The 18705-nt window shown below is 41.4% G+C and overlaps 1 protein-coding gene across 1 annotated transcript; it reads left to right on the top strand.

The window, feature by feature from the left end:
• The first annotated feature begins 1104 nt into the window (after positions 1-1104).
• grnb (granulin b) lies at positions 1105-17423 on the top strand. The gene is made up of 17 exons (XM_080872986.1): positions 1105-1223; positions 1523-1598; positions 4592-4732; positions 6580-6705; positions 7326-7439; positions 8636-8777; positions 8896-9023; positions 9212-9341; positions 9425-9516; positions 10137-10281; positions 10659-10765; positions 10933-11169; positions 11647-11883; positions 13970-14224; positions 14304-14537; positions 14897-15145; positions 15414-17423. Exons 2-17 carry the CDS (start codon positions 1596-1598, stop codon positions 15558-15560), a joined length of 2487 nt encoding a protein of 828 aa, XP_080729112.1. The 5' UTR covers positions 1105-1223; positions 1523-1595; the 3' UTR covers positions 15561-17423.
• The last annotated feature ends 1282 nt before the right edge of the window (positions 17424-18705 follow it).

The following is an 18705-nucleotide window of genomic DNA, read 5'->3' on the forward strand; positions in this document are numbered from 1 at the left end:
TGTCTGTGTTTGGGATTTTATTTTAAAAAACCACATCAAAACTAGCCTCTAATTAGGTCAAAAGTCCATGAAGAAAAATAGCAAACTCAAGCTGTTGGAAAAGTGAATGTAGCAGAACAAATAGATGGCAAATAGATGTTCCACCAAAGGATACTGAGGGCAATCAAGGAGAGAGGAAACAGCTGGAGGAAAAGAAACAGCTGAAATTAATCAAGATCAAAGATACAATTAAAGGAAATCTAAATACAAGACACAAAACACAACTCACTGCCAAACTAAATCAGGAAGCAGGCAAAAAACCTGACAAGAAGATAAAAGAATAAAGTAAACCTGAGGTATCAAATATTTAGAAAACTAAGTGTTTTCAAATAAATAAAGTAAAATAAATTAATTTACTTTGATTTAAAAAAAAAAAACCCAAAATAAAGTATACAATAATAACAATAATGTTTTACATATTCTAATCATCTAGGAGTGGAAAGTATGCACATATAATTAATCCTTCTTCATAAGTGCTGAAGTATTGTTTCAGCTTCCTTGTTGATAGAAACTTCAGGAACATCAACATACATATTTGCACATAATTTATGCACTGTTTGAAATGCAAAAAAATGTTCATATATAGTTTTTATAATTCCGCAATTTTATTTCCGCACGTCAAAGGAAAATGCCTCCAATTTTGGAATGTTGACTGCAAAATCTGAGTAGAAAAAGAATATAAAAACTAAACAAACAGAGATATTATTTGAAATTCAACCATCATTATCTTTTTATTATACCTAATAAAGACTATGTGTTTTAAGCAACTTTTGCCATGGTTTTTCTCCACACACACACAAACACGAAAACCGTAGGTTTGACGTTGCCCACCGCTTTAAGTTATAACGTCCTTCTCTTACAGAAAACATGCTTTCAATACTTTGTGATGTTTGAATTCTTACCACATCTGTGCCAGTGTCGTAAGTTTTCATAAATTCAAATAATGCAATAGATAAAAAGTTAATTTAATATTCTATTTTTATATTATTTTGTTGTTGTTGTTTTATTTTCCTAACCCTGGAACGCTGCAGTGTACTGGCCCTTTAAGACGCTAGCCTGTAGAGTCACGTGTCAGGCGTCATGTGATATAAGTATTATCAGAGACTGTTTGCTTTGTGCGTTCTGGGTGTTGCAGGCTGTCACTACCACATCAAACGGTACATGTATGTGACCCTTCAGGCGAGGTAAGAGGATGATTTCCGTTTCGTACGTTGATTTAAAAAAAAAAAAAAAAAAAGAAAAGAGAACATCCGCTTAACTTCATTTAAACCAGCTAGCTTTGTTTTTAGCTGCATAGCCTGCTACGCTAACTTGTATTTTTATTATAAAAGCTAGCGTTAGAAAGCTCTCTCCTTTCAGCTGGTATTTTTTATAAGTTCCAGGTTATTTTTCTTAAACGTTGTCACTACTTTTACCCCCTGTAGTATAATGCAGTATTTCCTAAAAGCATAACATCGACTGACAGTGTACTGTTGTTTTTCAGGAGTATGCAGAAAAGTGCCCAGTGCTGATAACGATTAAACTCTTTCTACCTGCTCTCGGGATTCCTGCTAATCATGGTAAATGTTTTATTTCGTATATATTGCTTCAGTATTGGCTTTGTAAAGGTTTAGTTTGTATATTTAAGAAAAAATAAATAAAAAGTGGGCGGAAAGCGACTAAACCCCATCCCCGAGCTTTACCATATATTGACATATGCACAGGTGAAGTTTAGCAATCTTTCACGTTATGAATTGTTGCAGTTGTTCTTTTAAAGTCGTTGACAGTAATGTTTGTCTTTTATTGAAATGTGAGCTTAACGTGTGTTTACAAAGAAACTAGACCTTCCATTATTGCCCTGTTGGTGCAGCCTTTTCTTATCTATTTTCATTTGCTATGTACCAGATCTGTTTGTCTTTTAGTTTATATTGCCCTCCCACGTTAGATTTAAATGGGTGTCGTGGCGTTGCCCTTTGGCATCGTGTGTAGGTTGTCTGTGTAGGTTCCCACTTATCTGGGTCATGGTAGTCTTTAGATCTGGAATATAAGGCAGCTGGACTTCATAAGGTTTTGAAGATATTTTACTTGTCATCCAAGAGGCTTCTTGAGTTTTAGAGAGGGAATGCTGTCCTTTCACACCTTGTCTCAGGTGACTGACATCATGCTGGGCTGGAGCAATGCCTGAGGTTTTACTTGTCTGCTCAGGTGACAGGATTGACCTGCACAAACACTTTGGGTCACTGCTCCCAAAATGACCTGGGACAGTTTTTCTAAACCTAAAAAAAAACTGGGTAGAAATTTTGAGATTGAGCCATCATGACTCCTTTCTAGTTTGTAGCCAGTGTGACGATTTGGTAAAAGTTAGAATCTGGCAGGTGAAACTAAAGTGGATTACCTGTTTGAATTTACTTTAATGATTTGTGCTCTTGAACTAAATGCCATGAACAGCACGTCAATCCAGAGCTGAAAGATCTTATGAACTGATCAGATCATTTCAGCAGCACGTTACTTATAGATCTGCTCTCTGATTAAGACAGTGGATCTGTATATGACCGTAGTTAACATAAGCCAGGAAATTTATCAAATGTCAGCATCCTGAGCAGTCCCTAATCTTTAATCTTCCCCTCATGTTTGCTTTTTTTTTTCTCTCTCTACATCTTCTTGATCTCTGAGAGTATTGCACATTAATATTTTATTGTTGGACAGTCTCTCTAATTGGAGATCGGGCTGAGAGACAAACTGCACAGAAACAGTTTGTGTTTTGTGCTTTTAGAAACATTGCATTTTAATTCTTGCGCCCCTTTTTTGCAGTACTAGTAGCTACTTAAGAGGGACTATAGGATCTTTGAAATTGAACATGTCTCTATTACAAACCAGGTGTCTTACTTAGGTTAAAGAAAAGAGAAGGAAACGAATAAATAGAAACCTGTGAAATGCAATGATGTAAAATCTTTAAATAATAGAATGCAATGATTCTAGTAGAACAGGAACTCATGAAGCTAAATGGGTATTGAGGTGTATAAAATTTGAAAGGTTGCATTTGCCTGTGCTCATGGCAGTGGAGCTGAATGCCATCAGTAATAGATATGGACGCTATCCAGAGTGAGAAGTGCAAAGAAACACCCCAACGCTAACCTAGTACAAAAATATGAAAGTGAAAATTGACGTTTTGAGCAGACGCATAACGCTATTTTAAACATGTTGCATGTGTTCAGTTTGAACATCCCTTTTTCATTCTCAGTACAGAATCTGCAAAAGATGAGAAGTCCTTAACTACAGCAAAATGTATTTGTTGGAACTTGGTCTCAAGTGACAGAGCTGTAAAAGCAAGCTTCATTTTCATATTTGGGCAGTTTCAGGCGTCATCTTTGAATTGAACTGTAATTAGATGTAAAATGAGGAGTTCTATAAGGCTAAGCTTTTATAAAAGTTAAAGTTTATGTTTGGACTACTTGAAGGCTTCTTGTTAACAAAATTAAATTCCAAGAGGCTGCATGAGGCAAACTTTTCACTTGTATTAAAATTAAAGCATCTCCATAAACTGCAGCTGTCTGCCCTGAGTTTAAAATCCCTGCCACAGATGCTACTGCTTGCCGTCTACAGTTATTAAATTATATTTGAGGAAATATTTGTGGTTTCAGCCCAGAATTGCCACCTTGTCAGAAGCATCCAGACTTTTAGGAGACATTTCAGAGTGTTTTGTGTTTTCTCGTGATTTCCTCTTAACCTGTGTTTTAGCAGTGTGTATCATCAAAGTGGTATTAATAATCTGTTTTCATTCCTGATGCTCATTTGAGGAAAAACAAAGACAAACAAGATGAACAAGAGCTCTTCCAGGAACGGTGATGCCATTTTTCTGAAGACTTAATTGGTCTGTAGGTGGCGATTTCTTACCTGTTCTCTAACGTGGAATCTAACCGGCACTGGAGCAGATAATAACATCATGGCTATGTACTCCAGGAAGAAGTGAACCACCTTCATAACATGGAAAACTTTTTATTTATTTCCATCCAGCCTGTAAAATGTATAGCAATTAAAATGTTATCACAAACTTGTGACATGAGCCAGCAGGAACGTCCAATGAGTTTAGTTTTTCTGGGACAAAAAGTCACTGCTGTATCACAACAGTCCAGAGGAAAATCAGTCTTAAATTGGCACTAAATCTTTTTTCATTACATATTCAGCAGTCGGTTAAGTCTGTTATTCTGTTCTTTCTGCTTGAGCTAAAAGGCCGTTAATGATGCTAGCGGCCAACTAAAAATAATAGACATGAGTCACTTTCAGTCTGAGTTTTTGCAAAAGCCAATAATTGAATCTTGAACTCGTGACTTGCCATTTATAGTGCTGCTGTTTAGGACATAAAGTAGTTATGATATGAAGGGAACGTCAATCTCAGAAGGATCTGGGTTTGTTTAGTGGCGAAATCCAGTTTCAGTTGAAATTCTTTTGCAGCTGCTAAGCATACTTGTCTTTGTTTCCCTCCTCCTCACTCACAGCCAGAATAAAACCCAGAAATCCCCATAAGGGTTTGTATTAATCGCTCACAGCCCTGTCCTCTGTTCCCTGTGTTCAGGCTCTGCAGATGGGGTTCTTGTGTTTGGCCCTGCTGGGTCTGAGCTTGGCGCTGGTCTGTCCCAATGGACACACATGTCAGAACAAAAACACCTGCTGCAAGAATACTGAGGGGGGATACGGATGCTGCCCGCTACCACGTGTGAGTTACCCGTCACTGTTGTGTCTGACCTGGATGTTAATCAAGTACACTATCGTGCTTCTATAAGTTAAGACGAGGGTAGCAGCCAGGTACTGCTAACCAAATGCACTTGATTCATCGATCATCAGTGAGTGTGAGCGACGAAGAGTTTGCTAGTCTAAAGCATTTGTGTGTTTAACACAGTGCTGAAGAGGGAAGATGCCAGTAATGATCTCAGAGGAGCAGTTGTTGCTGCCCATCAATCTAAGGGAGGGTTAGAAAGCAGTTTCCAGTCAGTCTGAAGTCTGTCATTCTACATAAGTGGAAAACATTGGATACAGTTGCCAGTCTTCCCAGGAGTTCAGGTCCTGGCACGTTTACCATGAGATCAGACTGTCCAGTGCTTAAACTGAAAAAACCAAGATCTGCATCTCACACTCTACATGCCTCAGCGTGTTTAAGTTTGTGACGCACAATTTACAAAAAAAAGAAACGGGTATGACTTGTTTACAAGTGTCAGGAAAAAGTGCCTTGTCATGGCAGCACAGCTTAGGTTTGCAGAGTTGCATGTGAATATTCCACAAGAGTTGCAGAACAATGTTTGTTTGGCACTGTATAAATAACGTTTGATGTAATCTGTCCAAATGACAAAGCACCTCAATGCACTTTATATTATATGATAAAGACCCTACAATGATTCAAAGAAATTCCCAAAATTGGATGACCCTGATGAACAAGCACTTGGCAACAGTGGGAAAGAAAACTCCCTTTGAACAGGAAAGAAACTCCTGGAATCAGGCTCAGGGAGGGGCAGCAATCTGCCACGACCGGTCGGGTGTAAGGGGAGGAAGACGTGACAAAAGATGCTCTGTGGAAGAAAGCCCGAGATTATTAATAACATCATCAACAATCATGGGACGTGCCCAGCAGCCTAGGCCTGTTGCAGCATAAATAAGGGAGGGTTCAGGGTCACGTGTTCCAGCCCCAAGTACATGCTTTATCAACTCTAATCTTAAAACGTCATTCCAAATGTCAGCACAGTGGTGGAGAGCTGAGGGTTTGTTTCACAGCCACAGCGTTGTACTCTAGAGTCAAATGGTCAAAGCGTGGTCCAAACTGGATCATGCACCAGCACAATGATTGTAAGCACAGCAGCAAATCTACAACAGAATGGGGGGGGGGAGAAAAGACTGAAGTTATTGCAGTAGTAGGTCAAGCTGCAGACCTCAACCCATTAGAGGGCCTTCAATGGCGCAGTAGGCGGGGTCACATGGCAGTTTTACCCACAGACACCACTCTGGCTTGTTCTGCCACAGTAAATGAGTAAAACTGGAAACCTGCAGCATGTGAGCTGTAGAGTACAATTTTCCTAGAAGCTAGCTGTGAATAAGGCTAGCGCTCAAACTCGGGCCGTTTCTCAGCCATAAAGCGCTCTCACTGAGAACTGAGTGTCCGTTGTACTGATCGAGGATGACACGGGGTTTTATTTCCCTCTGTGCAGGGGCGTCTTCCTCCTGACGGTGTTTTAATTTTGAGAGCTTGTTCATATTGCTCACACGCTGAAGGGGAGTTCTTTTAAAAATATAGTATTAGAAAGTTTAATAGAACAAAACAGTCGACATACAGTTTCATAGAATGACCTTGAACATTATGCATATTATTGACAGTATATATTATATGACTTTTGTACAAGAGTTGCAGGATATTTTGTACTATAAACTAATAAAACTCAGTATTTATGTTCTGCTTGGGAAAAATAGTACTGTAAAATAAAATGTCAGTTTGCTGTCACTTAAAATTGATTTCAATTTTTAAGTTTCCTCTCAGTGAACCTGTTTCTCTTACACTCTGTTTGAATCCCTCTGTAGGCAGAGTGCTGTTCAGACCACCTCCACTGCTGTTACGAGGGCACCCTGTGTGATTTGGTCCATGAGAAATGCGTCAATAAAACAGTTTCCCTGCCGTGGATGACACGACTCCCGACCCAGCCTCAGGTGAAGGGGGTGGGGCAAAGCTTAGCTTCTGTCTTTAGACATCTTAACGTTGATTACCCCACCAACAACCATTGGAAGATTATCTTAAAGGAATCTCCAGTGAACCAAGCTCAGTTTTGTTATCTGGATACGTTTGCTCAGTTGGTGTTATTTGTTAAAATAATGGAATTGTCTGATCTGCTTTGTACGTTCCTCCCACCCCAAAAACAAATGACTTAAAAGAACAACACTCATGGGTAAATAAGGTGTTTGAAGAGGTGCGGGGAATGTTTTTGAAACGTGCAGAGTATTGAGAGGCGCAATAGTGTTGGTTTCACGATGGCACTACAAGCACAGATGCTTCGACCTCCCCCACACAGGCTACCTGATCTCTCTTGGTGCAGCGCCAAGATGTTTCCACGGACTTAATCTCTCCAGCAGTTGTTTGTTCTCTTGTCTTGCAAGGAAAATCTATATTTTATATATGTATATTACGCTGTGGCTGGAGTGATTTTCAGTGTGTTTTAATTGATTATTGATTCCTTGAACTGTTCATATTTGAGTGTTTTTAAGCCTTTTGTTTGTTTGACCATGTGGCGTCCTTGCATTTGTATGCGTTGGCTGTGATGTGATTGCTTCAGCTCGAGGAGACGGTGAAGGCAGTCGTTTGTCCGGACCAGGTGTCTGAGTGTCCGGATGACACGACTTGCTGCCAGCTTCCTGACAGCTCCTGGGGCTGCTGCCCCTTAGCCAAGGTGACACACATAAGCACAAACGCCATCTCTTTGCCTAAAATCACTGACTCACACAAGCCCCAGGTTTCTCACACCAAAAAATGATCAGCTGTTTCTTGCATGAGTTCTTGACAGGCTGCCTATGAAAGTTTGTAGCTGTTTAAAATGAAATGTGATGTATTTCTTCACCAACACTGTATGTTTAATACGCACTTCAGTTTGCCTCAAGTTTCACACACACATTGAAATGGTTTCAGACCATGTTTATAGATGATGTAAAGGATGCACAGGCTTAGAAAATGCAACAGCTTTAAGAATCTTTAAGTTTATTTGCAACCCTTCTACTACCACAAATTCCTGACACTTCATTTAGTGATGACTCTGTTTTAAATCCTTAGCGGTGATCATTCATTTTATATTAAAAAAACAAACAAAGTGTCATTGGACTTGTGGTTGTCTGTGTTGCGTCTATTTGCCAATGTCTTCAATCATGTTGCCTCAACACTCATTGAGGGGTGGTTGTGTGGTTCTGAAGTTGCTTCATGAACAAATTGGCTGGCAACACAGAATGACACTGCACGTCTGCCACAGACTGCACATTTTCTGAAGTCAAAATTAGTGAGTCTGACCTTTTGCTGAATCACTCATAGCTGCTGATGTCAGCACTCTGCAGCTGCCAGCAAAGGCAAAGAGGGGAGAACTTGATCGATCCTGAAAGCAGCTAAAACTATAGAAATGTCAGAATCTAAAGTAAGTGTTAAAAATGTCAGACACTTAGGATTTGATTTAGACACACCAAAAATGAAAACTTTATACATTTCAGCTTTTTCATATTCTGATAATGGCTAATACTGTGTGAATATAAGTCTTATAATCTCTGTATACTCCTGGTGGAAAATAAAATAAATGTCTGTTCAGAGTGAAATGACCAGTTTTAGACATTTATTTGCTTCAAATGAAACACTTTGAATTTCTTCAGTATTTAAAACTCATTGAAGCTGCAGCATTTCCTTGGAATCAGATGGTGTTTGTTGGCTGCACATTCAGCAATCAGTGCTCATTTGCTTTAATAGAAAGGCACATCTGCCTGTTTTATTCAAACTACTCTATATACTGAATTAAAATGTCTCACGTGCATCAATTGTTCATTTTTCATGTCCCAGTTGTATATCTATAGTGCTGGTGTGCTTCACGATCCCGTGATCTTCTCTCTGCAGGCGGTGTGTTGTGACGATAGGCGCCACTGCTGCCCTGAGGCAACAAAGTGTGATATCGCTCACTTGCGGTGCGTCTCTGCCTCGCTGGAGTCTTTCCCTCTGCTGGCCAAACTACCTGCTAGAAGGAGAGGGAATAACCCAGGTGGGGATTACATCATATAAATAAACAGTGAAATGTGATGATCATGTATTCACTTACGTTTCTAAATTTATATGCAGATGATACTGTAGTGTTAACAGAAGACTGCGTTTCTCTTTAGGTCTTACTACTTTTGTAGCTTCCATTGGCAGTTCAATATCGTGCCCTGATGGGAAACTCAGCTGCCCGAACGCTTTCACATGCTGTCTGCTACCCAGCGGAGAGTACGGCTGCTGCCCATACCCAAAGGTGCATATAAATGCTGTAGATGTAGTACAAGTGATTTGAATTAAAGTATTCCAACAGTTTCCAGCATTTTCCATATTTTTATGTTGCTGAATTAAAGCTGTTTGATTCTTACTGTACTGATTGGAGGAAAACATTGACACGAGGGTTCCTAATAAGGCTAAAACATCCTGTGTTTGAATCTCATGCAGGCCACATGCTGTGAGGATCACCTTCACTGTTGCCCTGCCAACATGGAGTGTGACCTGAAGCATTCACGGTGTAGGCATGGCGAGACCGTCATGCCCCTGATGAAGAAGATCCCTGCTGTAGCCAGTGACAGTAAGTCTTATCTTTAAATTAAAAAACAAACATTGAATAGGATTTTATTGATGGATCCCGTGTCACTTCTGTCATCCCCTCAGTCAGTTGTCCAGACAAGAAGTCATTTTGTCCTGATCACACCACATGCTGCAAGATGATCAACGACACCTACGGCTGCTGCCCGATGCCCAGTGTAAGTAGTATGAAGTCACTGAGCGATGGGGTCAGTTTAGATGAACAGGAAGTTGCAGAGAGACCGACTCTTACTAGCTAAAGGTCATTGTGAAGCTTTTTAATATTTTATCAGGTGTTTAGTCTTTTTAGATATCAAATAAGTGGCATATCTAACAAACTGAAGGCTGCTTTTGCTCAAATGTAATGAGTCCCTGTTGGAATTTCCTTTCATTTATGAATTTGAAATACTTATGGAGAGTTGATTCAAAGTGTTAAGACTTCCTTTTGGTAGTTTTCCTCTGAAAGTCAATACGAGGTTGAAAGAAACGCTACAACATTGCAATGAATGAAGTAATCATTAGACTGAAAAACCAGAATAAGCTGCACAGTGCTTCAAAATGAATGGATAATTAGCCAAAAACACTGCAAAATCGAGGCAGGGATATTCTTCAGTGTACGTCCTTCACCTGAGCTCTGCTCAAAAGCTTTTCAGTTACTGAAAGCACAAAGACTCATAAATGAAGGTAGTTGCAGTAAAGGCCCAGGAGAGCAGCTCGGGGGAGGAAATGCAGTATTTGATGAGGTTGAGTTCTCACTTTCACACAATCATTGATTGCAAAGATTTACTACTTCTTTCAGGCCATCTGTTGTTCAGATCGCATCCACTGCTGCCCTGCAGGCTCAGAGTGCGACCTGTACCACAGGACCTGTGAGTCTACCCAGAGAAACCCCACCATGACACTGGCAGAAGCTGCAACCGAGCTCCTTAAAGTCCAGAGAAAAGGTGAGTGAGACGGCCATCGTCACATCTTCTGTGATCAAACTCTAAATATTTAATGTGTTTCAGAGAAAAACATGTTTTAATACAAATGTTTTATTAATATCTTCAGTAATGTTGCCTTAATCTGTTTGACTGAAATTCGTCAACTTTAACGTTTTGAGTGGAGTGGGAAGAAGCTTTTCTCCATCTGTTTTCATCTTGTCAGTGATTGGGTTTCTTTGTGCCAAAATTTGACAAGGAGGAAGAAGAATGTGTGAAATGTATATCTGGTTGTGCTGCATTGTGGGGGGGTTTCCCTCAAAACGTTTCATTGAGTCAAGCAGTGTTACAGGAATCTAAAAATGTTAGCTTCTGTGGTGGTGATTTTTATTGTTCTGCAGACCTTTCAGTCCATTCCATCCCCTGCAACGACTCTGTGGCCTGTGCTGACGGAAGCACCTGCTGTAAAACACTGAAAGGAGACTGGGCCTGCTGTCCGTTACCACAGGTACTTTTCCTTTAATGACCTGTTCTCCTCTCCGACAGGGAGACTGTAACTCATGTGAGTTATTGTCCATTAATAAACACGAGTAGAGCTTATTAATGGACTCTCCTTTAGGTAATGTAGTAGTTCATTTGCAGACTCTAAGTCTGGGTTGTTCCTCATCCCTGCAGGCTGTGTGCTGTGAGGACCACCTGCACTGCTGCCCCCACGGCACCATTTGTAACCTGAAAAGCTCCACGTGCGACGACTCCACAGGTAACGCCGTGACTCCCATGCTTGGACACGTGCCGGTATTTCCTTTACTGGAAGACGGTAACAACAGGTGCGACAAATCAACGACATGTCCTGGGAAATCCACCTGCTGCAAGACTGCGAGTGGCGGTTGGGCCTGCTGTCCGCTGCGTCAGGTAATCCGGGGCTGAAGTGAGGACTGCTTTCTTCTGTCTTGTCTCTAGTATTCAAAATGCTGAGCTCATGAAAATCCTGTAACCACAAGTACATCAGGCTCAAACCATCAACAGAGAACTGAGCCAGATTTTTCTGAGGAGGGCAAACTCATGCTGATGTGAGTGGGCGAACAGTGGCGCAGGTCAGCGGGTGAGCTAGTAACAATGAGCTAATTCGTAAACAAACATGCCAATTTATTTCAAAGACTCAGAGCAAATTGGTGTGTGTTAAACAAGCAGACTCGATGAGGGAGCGGGTACCGATCACCGCCTTTGGAAAGATGTGCTAAATTAATGCTGCCCAGGACGCTCACACAGGAGATTTATGATCTTAAGAGTTTACATTTGTAAATTAAAAAAAAAAAAATCAATTGGCTTACATGGCTTTCTAGTAGTTCGGTGTAACACTCCTCTGGTCTGTATTGTGTGTACCTGCAGGCTGTTTGCTGTGATGATCACATCCATTGCTGCCCTCACAGCAAAGTCTGCAACCTGGCAGCCGAAAGTTGCGATGACCCTCGGGGCTTCTCTCCGCCCGTCTCCTGGCTGACAAAGGTAGCAGCTCTGACCTTGGAGGTGGAGGATGAGAAATGCGATGAGAAGACCAGATGTCCGTGGGGCTCCACCTGCTGTAAAATGAACTCCGGACAGTGGGCCTGCTGCCCTTTACCACAGGTCAGCATCTCCTTTCTGCCTCCTGATCATATGTGCTGGCCAGATTTAACTTTGATGTGCAAATAGCCAAGGGTTTGTTTGTTCTTGGTGTCAGCTGTGGTTATTTCTGACATCCTGTTCTAATTTTTCTTACTGATACTTGAATTATTTTTATCCACAGCACATTCAAACACGACAGAAATTGTAATGATTTGGTTAACATTAACCACCGAGCCTCTGTAATTTCTCTTTTTTTTTTTTTTTTTTTGGTCTGGCATCATCTCCTAATTCCTGTGTGATCCCAGGAGTGCTTTCATGGTGCATAAGTGGCTCATCTTTAGGTCATGACCTATTTCTGGGTGGTTATTTGTTTACTGTAGTAGTAATAGTAGGCTTGTAGATTCCAGCTTCCAGGTCTTGAAAGTTCATACTCATCTGTTAAGCCCTATTTGCACAGGATTAGTAGTACCAGGGGACCTTATGTGATTTAGACACATGCACGCCCCTCCTAATCCTGAATTAAATTCATTAGAGGTCCCCAGGTAATCCTAGATCCAATGTGAACAGTGATTACAGTCCAGCTTAAGACGTGTGATGATTAGAAAATGTCAATCAAACCCAAGTCTGAGGATTGAAAATAAGAAGTCAGCTGTGGCTCTGAGTGCATTTCAGTAATGTCTCATTCACACTAGTTTAAACACAAAATGGAACGGGACAGCAGCCTGCTTGTAACTCAGGGAAACTTCATTTGAATATGTATTGAATCTTTATTTGGTCTGTAACTGTTGGCAATTAGATGTGTTGACCAGCCTGAAAAATGCTCAACCTTTGGACGACAACCCGGCCATAAGCTGACTACATGGGCTGACCTTCCAATAGGCAACTGGTCTCAGTTGAAGGCTGACCACATCTCATCTTTGTTTGTTCACAGGAATCAACTTAACTGGTTAACAGCCAGTTGTTTTGTTGTTAATCCATAAAAATGGGATGTTGCCAAGCGCTACATTGTAACGTTGCAGTTAAGTTTCCATCCTGCAGCAACTTTGTTTTTAAGTGTGTGTTTTTTTTTTTTTGTTTTTTTTTTCTTTCTCTTCTGAGTGCAATTGTCTACATGACCCCCATTCAGTCACAGACCGGTATCAGACTAACTTGATCTTATTGCTGTTTCAGTCACATGGCAGCTGACCGGGTGATCAGGCATGGGCCCGTCAAAGTGGCTGTTTCAGTGACTTCATTGCACAGTTTCAGTAATTTTGGTCAACCTATGCTCTCAACCCTGTTCTCCCTCATGTGACTGTAGAGATTTTCTGTACTTCTACTTTGAGACAGCTGTTATACCTGAGTGGATTTTTCAGAGGCAAAGACAAACTGATCGAAATTCAAAAGTCTGAATTTAAATGTATAGATGTGTTAAATCATCCAAAATACTCCTTCTCTTTTGGGAAGATGTAACAGGAAACACTGAGATTTACACCTGGAACCAGTGGTTTAACAACAGAACTCTTAATAGTAGACAATTAGTTGGTGTTTTGAAGCTGACTAGAGGTGGATCATATGGTGTCAAATAAAATGAGGATAACTTTTCAGCTGTTTCATCAACAGAAGAGCAGCCTGTGATGTTTTGAAGGATTTCAGTCTGTGATGCAAGGCAAGTTTATTTGTATAGCACAATTCAACAACAAGGTGATTCAAAGTGCTTTACAGAGACATTAGAAACAAGAACAAATAAAAAGCATGATTTAAAATTGAATAAAACAAGCAAATAAACTAACTAACTAATTAACAAACAAACAACAGTATATAAAATCAAAACAGATAAAATCAGAACAGTAGATAAAATCAGTAGTTAAATGTAAGTTTTGAAATTTAGGCTTAAAGTGTGGATTTGGTGCTTTATTCAAATGCAGCTGAGAACAGGTGAGTCTTCAACCTGGATTTAAATAAACTGAGTGTTTCAGCTGATCTGAGGCTTTCTGGGAGTTTGTTCCAGATATAAGGAGCATAAAAGCTGAATGCAGCTTCTCCGTGTCTGGTTCTGACTCTGGGAACTGATAAAAGACCGGATCCAGATGACCAGATGTAGAACTCGTTCCTTGTTTCGTTCCAGGCTGTGTGCTGCAACGATCACGAGCACTGCTGCCCCAAAGGCTACAAGTGCAATGTGGCAGAGGGCACCTGTGACAAACCCGGTGGCCTCAGTGTGGCCTGGCTGCAGAAGATCCCAGCCCTGCAGGAGGAGCTCGGCCAGACTGTTTCCCATCCAACTCAGAACATGTGCGACACCCAGACCAGCTGTCCCAGAGACACGACCTGCTGCTTCATGGAAAAGGAACACAAATGGGGCTGCTGCCCTCTGCCGAACGTGAGTTTAACCCCTCCCTTTTTTAAATTATTAATTCTTTTTAAATGGGAGAGTGTCAGTTACCCGTGTTGCCCGTCAGGCTGTCTGCTGCAAAGATGGAAACCATTGCTGCCCCAGCGGACACACCTGTGAGCCCCACCACTTCTCCTGCTCCAGAGGTTCCCATGTTATACCATGGTTCGCCAAAGTGAGCGCTGTAACAGAGCCGGGCGCCGTGATCGACGTTAAATGTGACAACAAGAGCAGCTGCGCTTCAGGGACGACCTGCTGTAAGCTGAAGACCGGAAAGTGGGGCTGCTGCCCGCTGTTCAAGGTTTGTGCATCAGTGATGTTCAGACTGTCATTAAATCCTCGAGTTTTCCACAAAGGTGCTCATTTGATAAGATCACAAACTGATCTGTGACATTTCTGCAGTGTCTTGCTGATGTAGAATATCATTTGGTTTCACAACAGACTAAAATGAATCAGACAGCAGTTTCAATAGTGATGTAAAACCGGCTTTCTTTCCTGTTTAAACAAATTTGGTGCTTACAGCAGGAAATACAATTGCCATTTAGACCATATTTTTGGAGTGTTCAATAGTGTATATAGGGAAAAGCTTAATAGGAATCACTGAAATGCTTCACTCGTGGCTGTAACATGTTAATATCTGGCATCGTGGTCTCTTCTCAGGCTGTTTGCTGCACTGACCACGAGCACTGCTGCCCTCAGGGCTACACCTGCAACATGCAGACAGGAACATGCGAGAAGCAACGACACTACCACCACCTCAGCACCATCCCTCAGATCGAAGTGCTGCAGTCTGTGAAGGAGGACGAGGAGGATGTGGCGTGTGATGGCAGGGGCGAGTTTCGCTGCTCCAAACGAGACACCTGCTGTAAGATCTCCGCCACGGAGTGGAGCTGCTGCCCCTCCCCCAGGGTACGTTCACCTGTCAGTCCCTCCCACTCATTTACATTTGAAGTCATTCTTCCAGCCGTGACTTTGGATGGTCCTTGTTCTAGGCTCGATTTTGGAATGTTTATGTTAAAACTTAGCAGGTATACTATATGTTGCTGTGCTACTACTCATCTTTGATAATCGACTTTTATTGTTGCTGAATTCATTCAGCTCATATGTTTGTTTAGAATAAAATAAGTTTGAGCCTTGCCGATTGATTCGGTGCTGAACACGCTGTGTCTGTTCTCAGGCCGTCTGCTGCTTTGACTCGAAGCACTGCTGTCCTGCCGGGTACTCGTGCGACCTCAAGGCCGGAGGCTGCACCTTGCAGACCCAGCTGACCTGGGACTCGTGGTTTGGGGACCGAAAGAGAGACACTGTCCACCACGGACTCTAATCCACTGAAGTGCAATGATGATCTCAATCTTTCCGTTATGTCATCTACTGGTGTTGTCTGTGGACAAGAAGGGCTTCTTCCCGTTTCATTTCGTGGAGGTGCATTCACTGAGTTTTTTGCACTCTTGCGTATTTTTGAGTTTTGTGTGGTTGGGGGGGATTTGGTCCACATATGCAGGAAAAACATTTGTTTAATTGCTTTTTGCCAATGAAGGAATTTTAGTGAAGTTGAAGTAGTTTTCAAGGGGGAAGCGGGTGAAACCTAGCCTGCATTCTGGTTGAAAATATTTATTGCACTCCTTCAGAACCACTCTACATCTAGGTTCCAGGACAGCTTTACAGTGCGTCCGTTTCAACCTGCGGTGTTATCTGTTAATGTCAGATCTGAAGTTTTCTTATAGGTAACAAACCCCATTTCAAAATAAACTTCAGTGAATTCGTCTCTTTTGAAAGTCTATTGTTTCTGCTGATATTTTTTTCTCCCCCTTTCTTCTTCAGACAGAGTAGCTTAGCATGAGTGAACTTAAAATAATGAACCCATACAGGGAGCTTGACGCCTGCTCTCAGTTCATTCTGTCTGAAATTGGCTGCTTCACTCCTTTAGCTCTACGTATCTTCTGATTGGCTGCCCAAAACTTTAAACAACAGGTGGGTGCAGCGGGTGGAGAATGCGCTCTTCAACCTTTAAGATAGAGGAGCATGTTTTTGTACCAAGGTTGGCAGTTCCTTTGAGTTTGTGTAACAAATCTTATGCATATTTTGATGACATTTGTTGATACTTTCATGAAAGAAACTCCCTGATCATTAGTGTTTAAACATGAGTGCACAGAGCTGGTCTACTCTCTGGAAGAGAATCATGAATGTACAAACTGCCTTTTTGTGAGCAACATTTCCTAAATAATCTGACTTGAACCACGTGTCTTCTCTAAAAGGCAGTTTTTGTTAAGTCAGCAGAACTGTATCATCTTTCCTGATGGTTTATTCATTAAAATGGCAAAGTTGCAAATTAACCACTCTAACAGTGGAAAAACCACAAATCTGGACAAACTAACAGGTAGCCTTTGGAATTGTTTCCAGTGTTTCTGAATTTATTAATGCAGTTGTTAATTTGACTGTTTCAGGCTTAGAGGATGAAATCGAGCTGTCCGATTAGCGCTGCTGTGATTGTGGGCACATTTACTTTATGGTAAAGTGGTTTTGGTGTCTGGAGACTCGATGTTTCACTGACTCTTAAGAATGTCAAACATTTATTGTTGTACATGCAAACTGAAATGTAGGCGTCTGTAAAGGTGAGAGGAAAACTTTAGACATTTCACTTCCAGAAACGAAGGATTTATCGGAACGTTTCATGGCTGAGCCAGTTTTTAATCAGGTTTTCATAACCATTTCACGCTTTCGCCACAACTTGGCTGCTTGTTGCTGTTTTAATGTTGCCGCCAACAAGCAGCACCATTAATAAAAAAAAAAAAAAAATAAAATAAACAACAATAATTAAAAAAACATTTCTTTCCTCATTTGGAAGCTGACGGGACACGAACGAGCATCGAGCAGTTTGTGCCTTCTTCAGTAGGAGTTACTTGTATCCTTTGGAAAGTCTTTTGTTTTGTGCAGTTGTAACATTGATTTGCATCTTTGTCTTCATAGAAACGTAACACAGGCGCTCAGGAGAATCTTTTGGAGTTATTTGTGAATTGAGACTTGGTCAGTGTCACAGTTGGTAATATGTTTGAGTTTGTAGATTCAGGAGTTCCTAAAAAGCTGAACGATCTCTTAAACTTAAGTAATTTCAATGACTTTTAAATAACTGTCATGTAAAGTGGTTTACAGATTGGCTCAATCTGAAAATAAAAGTTCATTTCGCTGATTTCCTTTGCTTGTTTGTGGTGTTGTTTTGTTAAAATGTGTGCAGGTGTCACTCAAAATGAAGGAAGCACTTAAACTGTGTTGTTTAACTCCAAATCAATCACACTTCTGTGAAATCAAACTGTCCACTTGGGAAGCAACACTGACAACCAATTTCACATGTTCTGCAAATGGAACAGACAACAGGTGTAAATGATGGGCAATCCCCAGTAAAGGAGTGGTTCTGCAGGTGGTGACCACAGACCACTTCTCAGTACTTGTGCTTTATGGTTGATCAGGGCTCGCAAAATCGCTAGCCCGACGTCCCGGGGCTAGCGATTTTTCCAGTCGGGCTACCAAAATCTATCTCAGCCCTGCCCGTCGGGCTATCATAGGAAGGAAAAAATATATGTCAATGCTTTTGCATTCTTTCGGAAATGTAGCTGGGTAATTATGTCATTGGCATCGGTGAGCCACTGTCAATATGTGACATATTGAAATCGCGTTTGAATTTGCACTTGTTTTTTTGCTTTCACTTTGCAAATGTCCAGGTGCCTTCTTTTGGCGCACCAAGTCACTCGGGTCAGAACATGGGATGCCACCATCATCCCACTTCTGACACCAATGTGGCGAGCTCAGACAACGAGGAGACGGAGGTGTCGTTTAGTCTTGCTTCCCGTGAGCTAGCCAGGGAGCACAGCCGTTTATTGACATCTGCAGAAGAACACTGCCGCTAGCTAACTGCTCAGCGCGGCAACCGCACAGCAGCAACAACAACAACACACAGGGCGCCCTCTGACCCCGGAAGGACACACCGTCGCAGCGAGAGGGCGTCACCCGTCACTATGGCAACATAAACAAAACATAACTGTACAAACAGAACCCCGAACAGCCCTGGCCCGCTACAATATGCTGCTGAGAATATAGCCCAGAAGAAGCGTATAGTATAGCTTTTATTTTGGAAAGAGCCATTTCTCTGTAATAAACTCTCTTTTCCAAAGATGAGTGATTCCTCAATCAGATACGCAAACGCGCGTTGCAACTTCTTATCTGGTGCGAGTCTTTTATTTTGACAGCGAATGCGGACCACTTATGTGCACCCGTGTAAATAACATAATGTTCTGCCGGGTGTGTTGTTGGTTTTCTCTCGATTTCTGAGTCGACAAGCGCCTTTGTTACTGGGACCAGTCATTTTAAGAAAGGCCCCCATTAGAACCCATGAGAAATGCAAGAAATGCATTATTGCTCAGTCTGCAATATCTTTCCCAGAACAAACACCAATTGCAAATAACATACTAAAAATA

Source organism: Rhamphochromis sp. 'chilingali', assembly GCF_963969265.1.
Source record: "Rhamphochromis sp. 'chilingali' genome assembly, chromosome: 22".
Lineage (NCBI taxonomy): Eukaryota > Metazoa > Chordata > Actinopteri > Cichliformes > Cichlidae > Rhamphochromis > Rhamphochromis sp. 'chilingali'.

Bases quoted from the DNA above. Each gene is read 5' to 3' on its own strand.
- grnb (XM_080872986.1), top strand. The intron at 4,733-6,579 runs GTGAGTTACCCG...ATCCCTCTGTAG, and splicing joins GATGCTGCCCGCTACCACGT to GCAGAGTGCTGTTCAGACCA. The intron at 10,282-10,658 runs GTGAGTGAGACG...ATTGTTCTGCAG, and splicing joins CCTTAAAGTCCAGAGAAAAG to ACCTTTCAGTCCATTCCATC.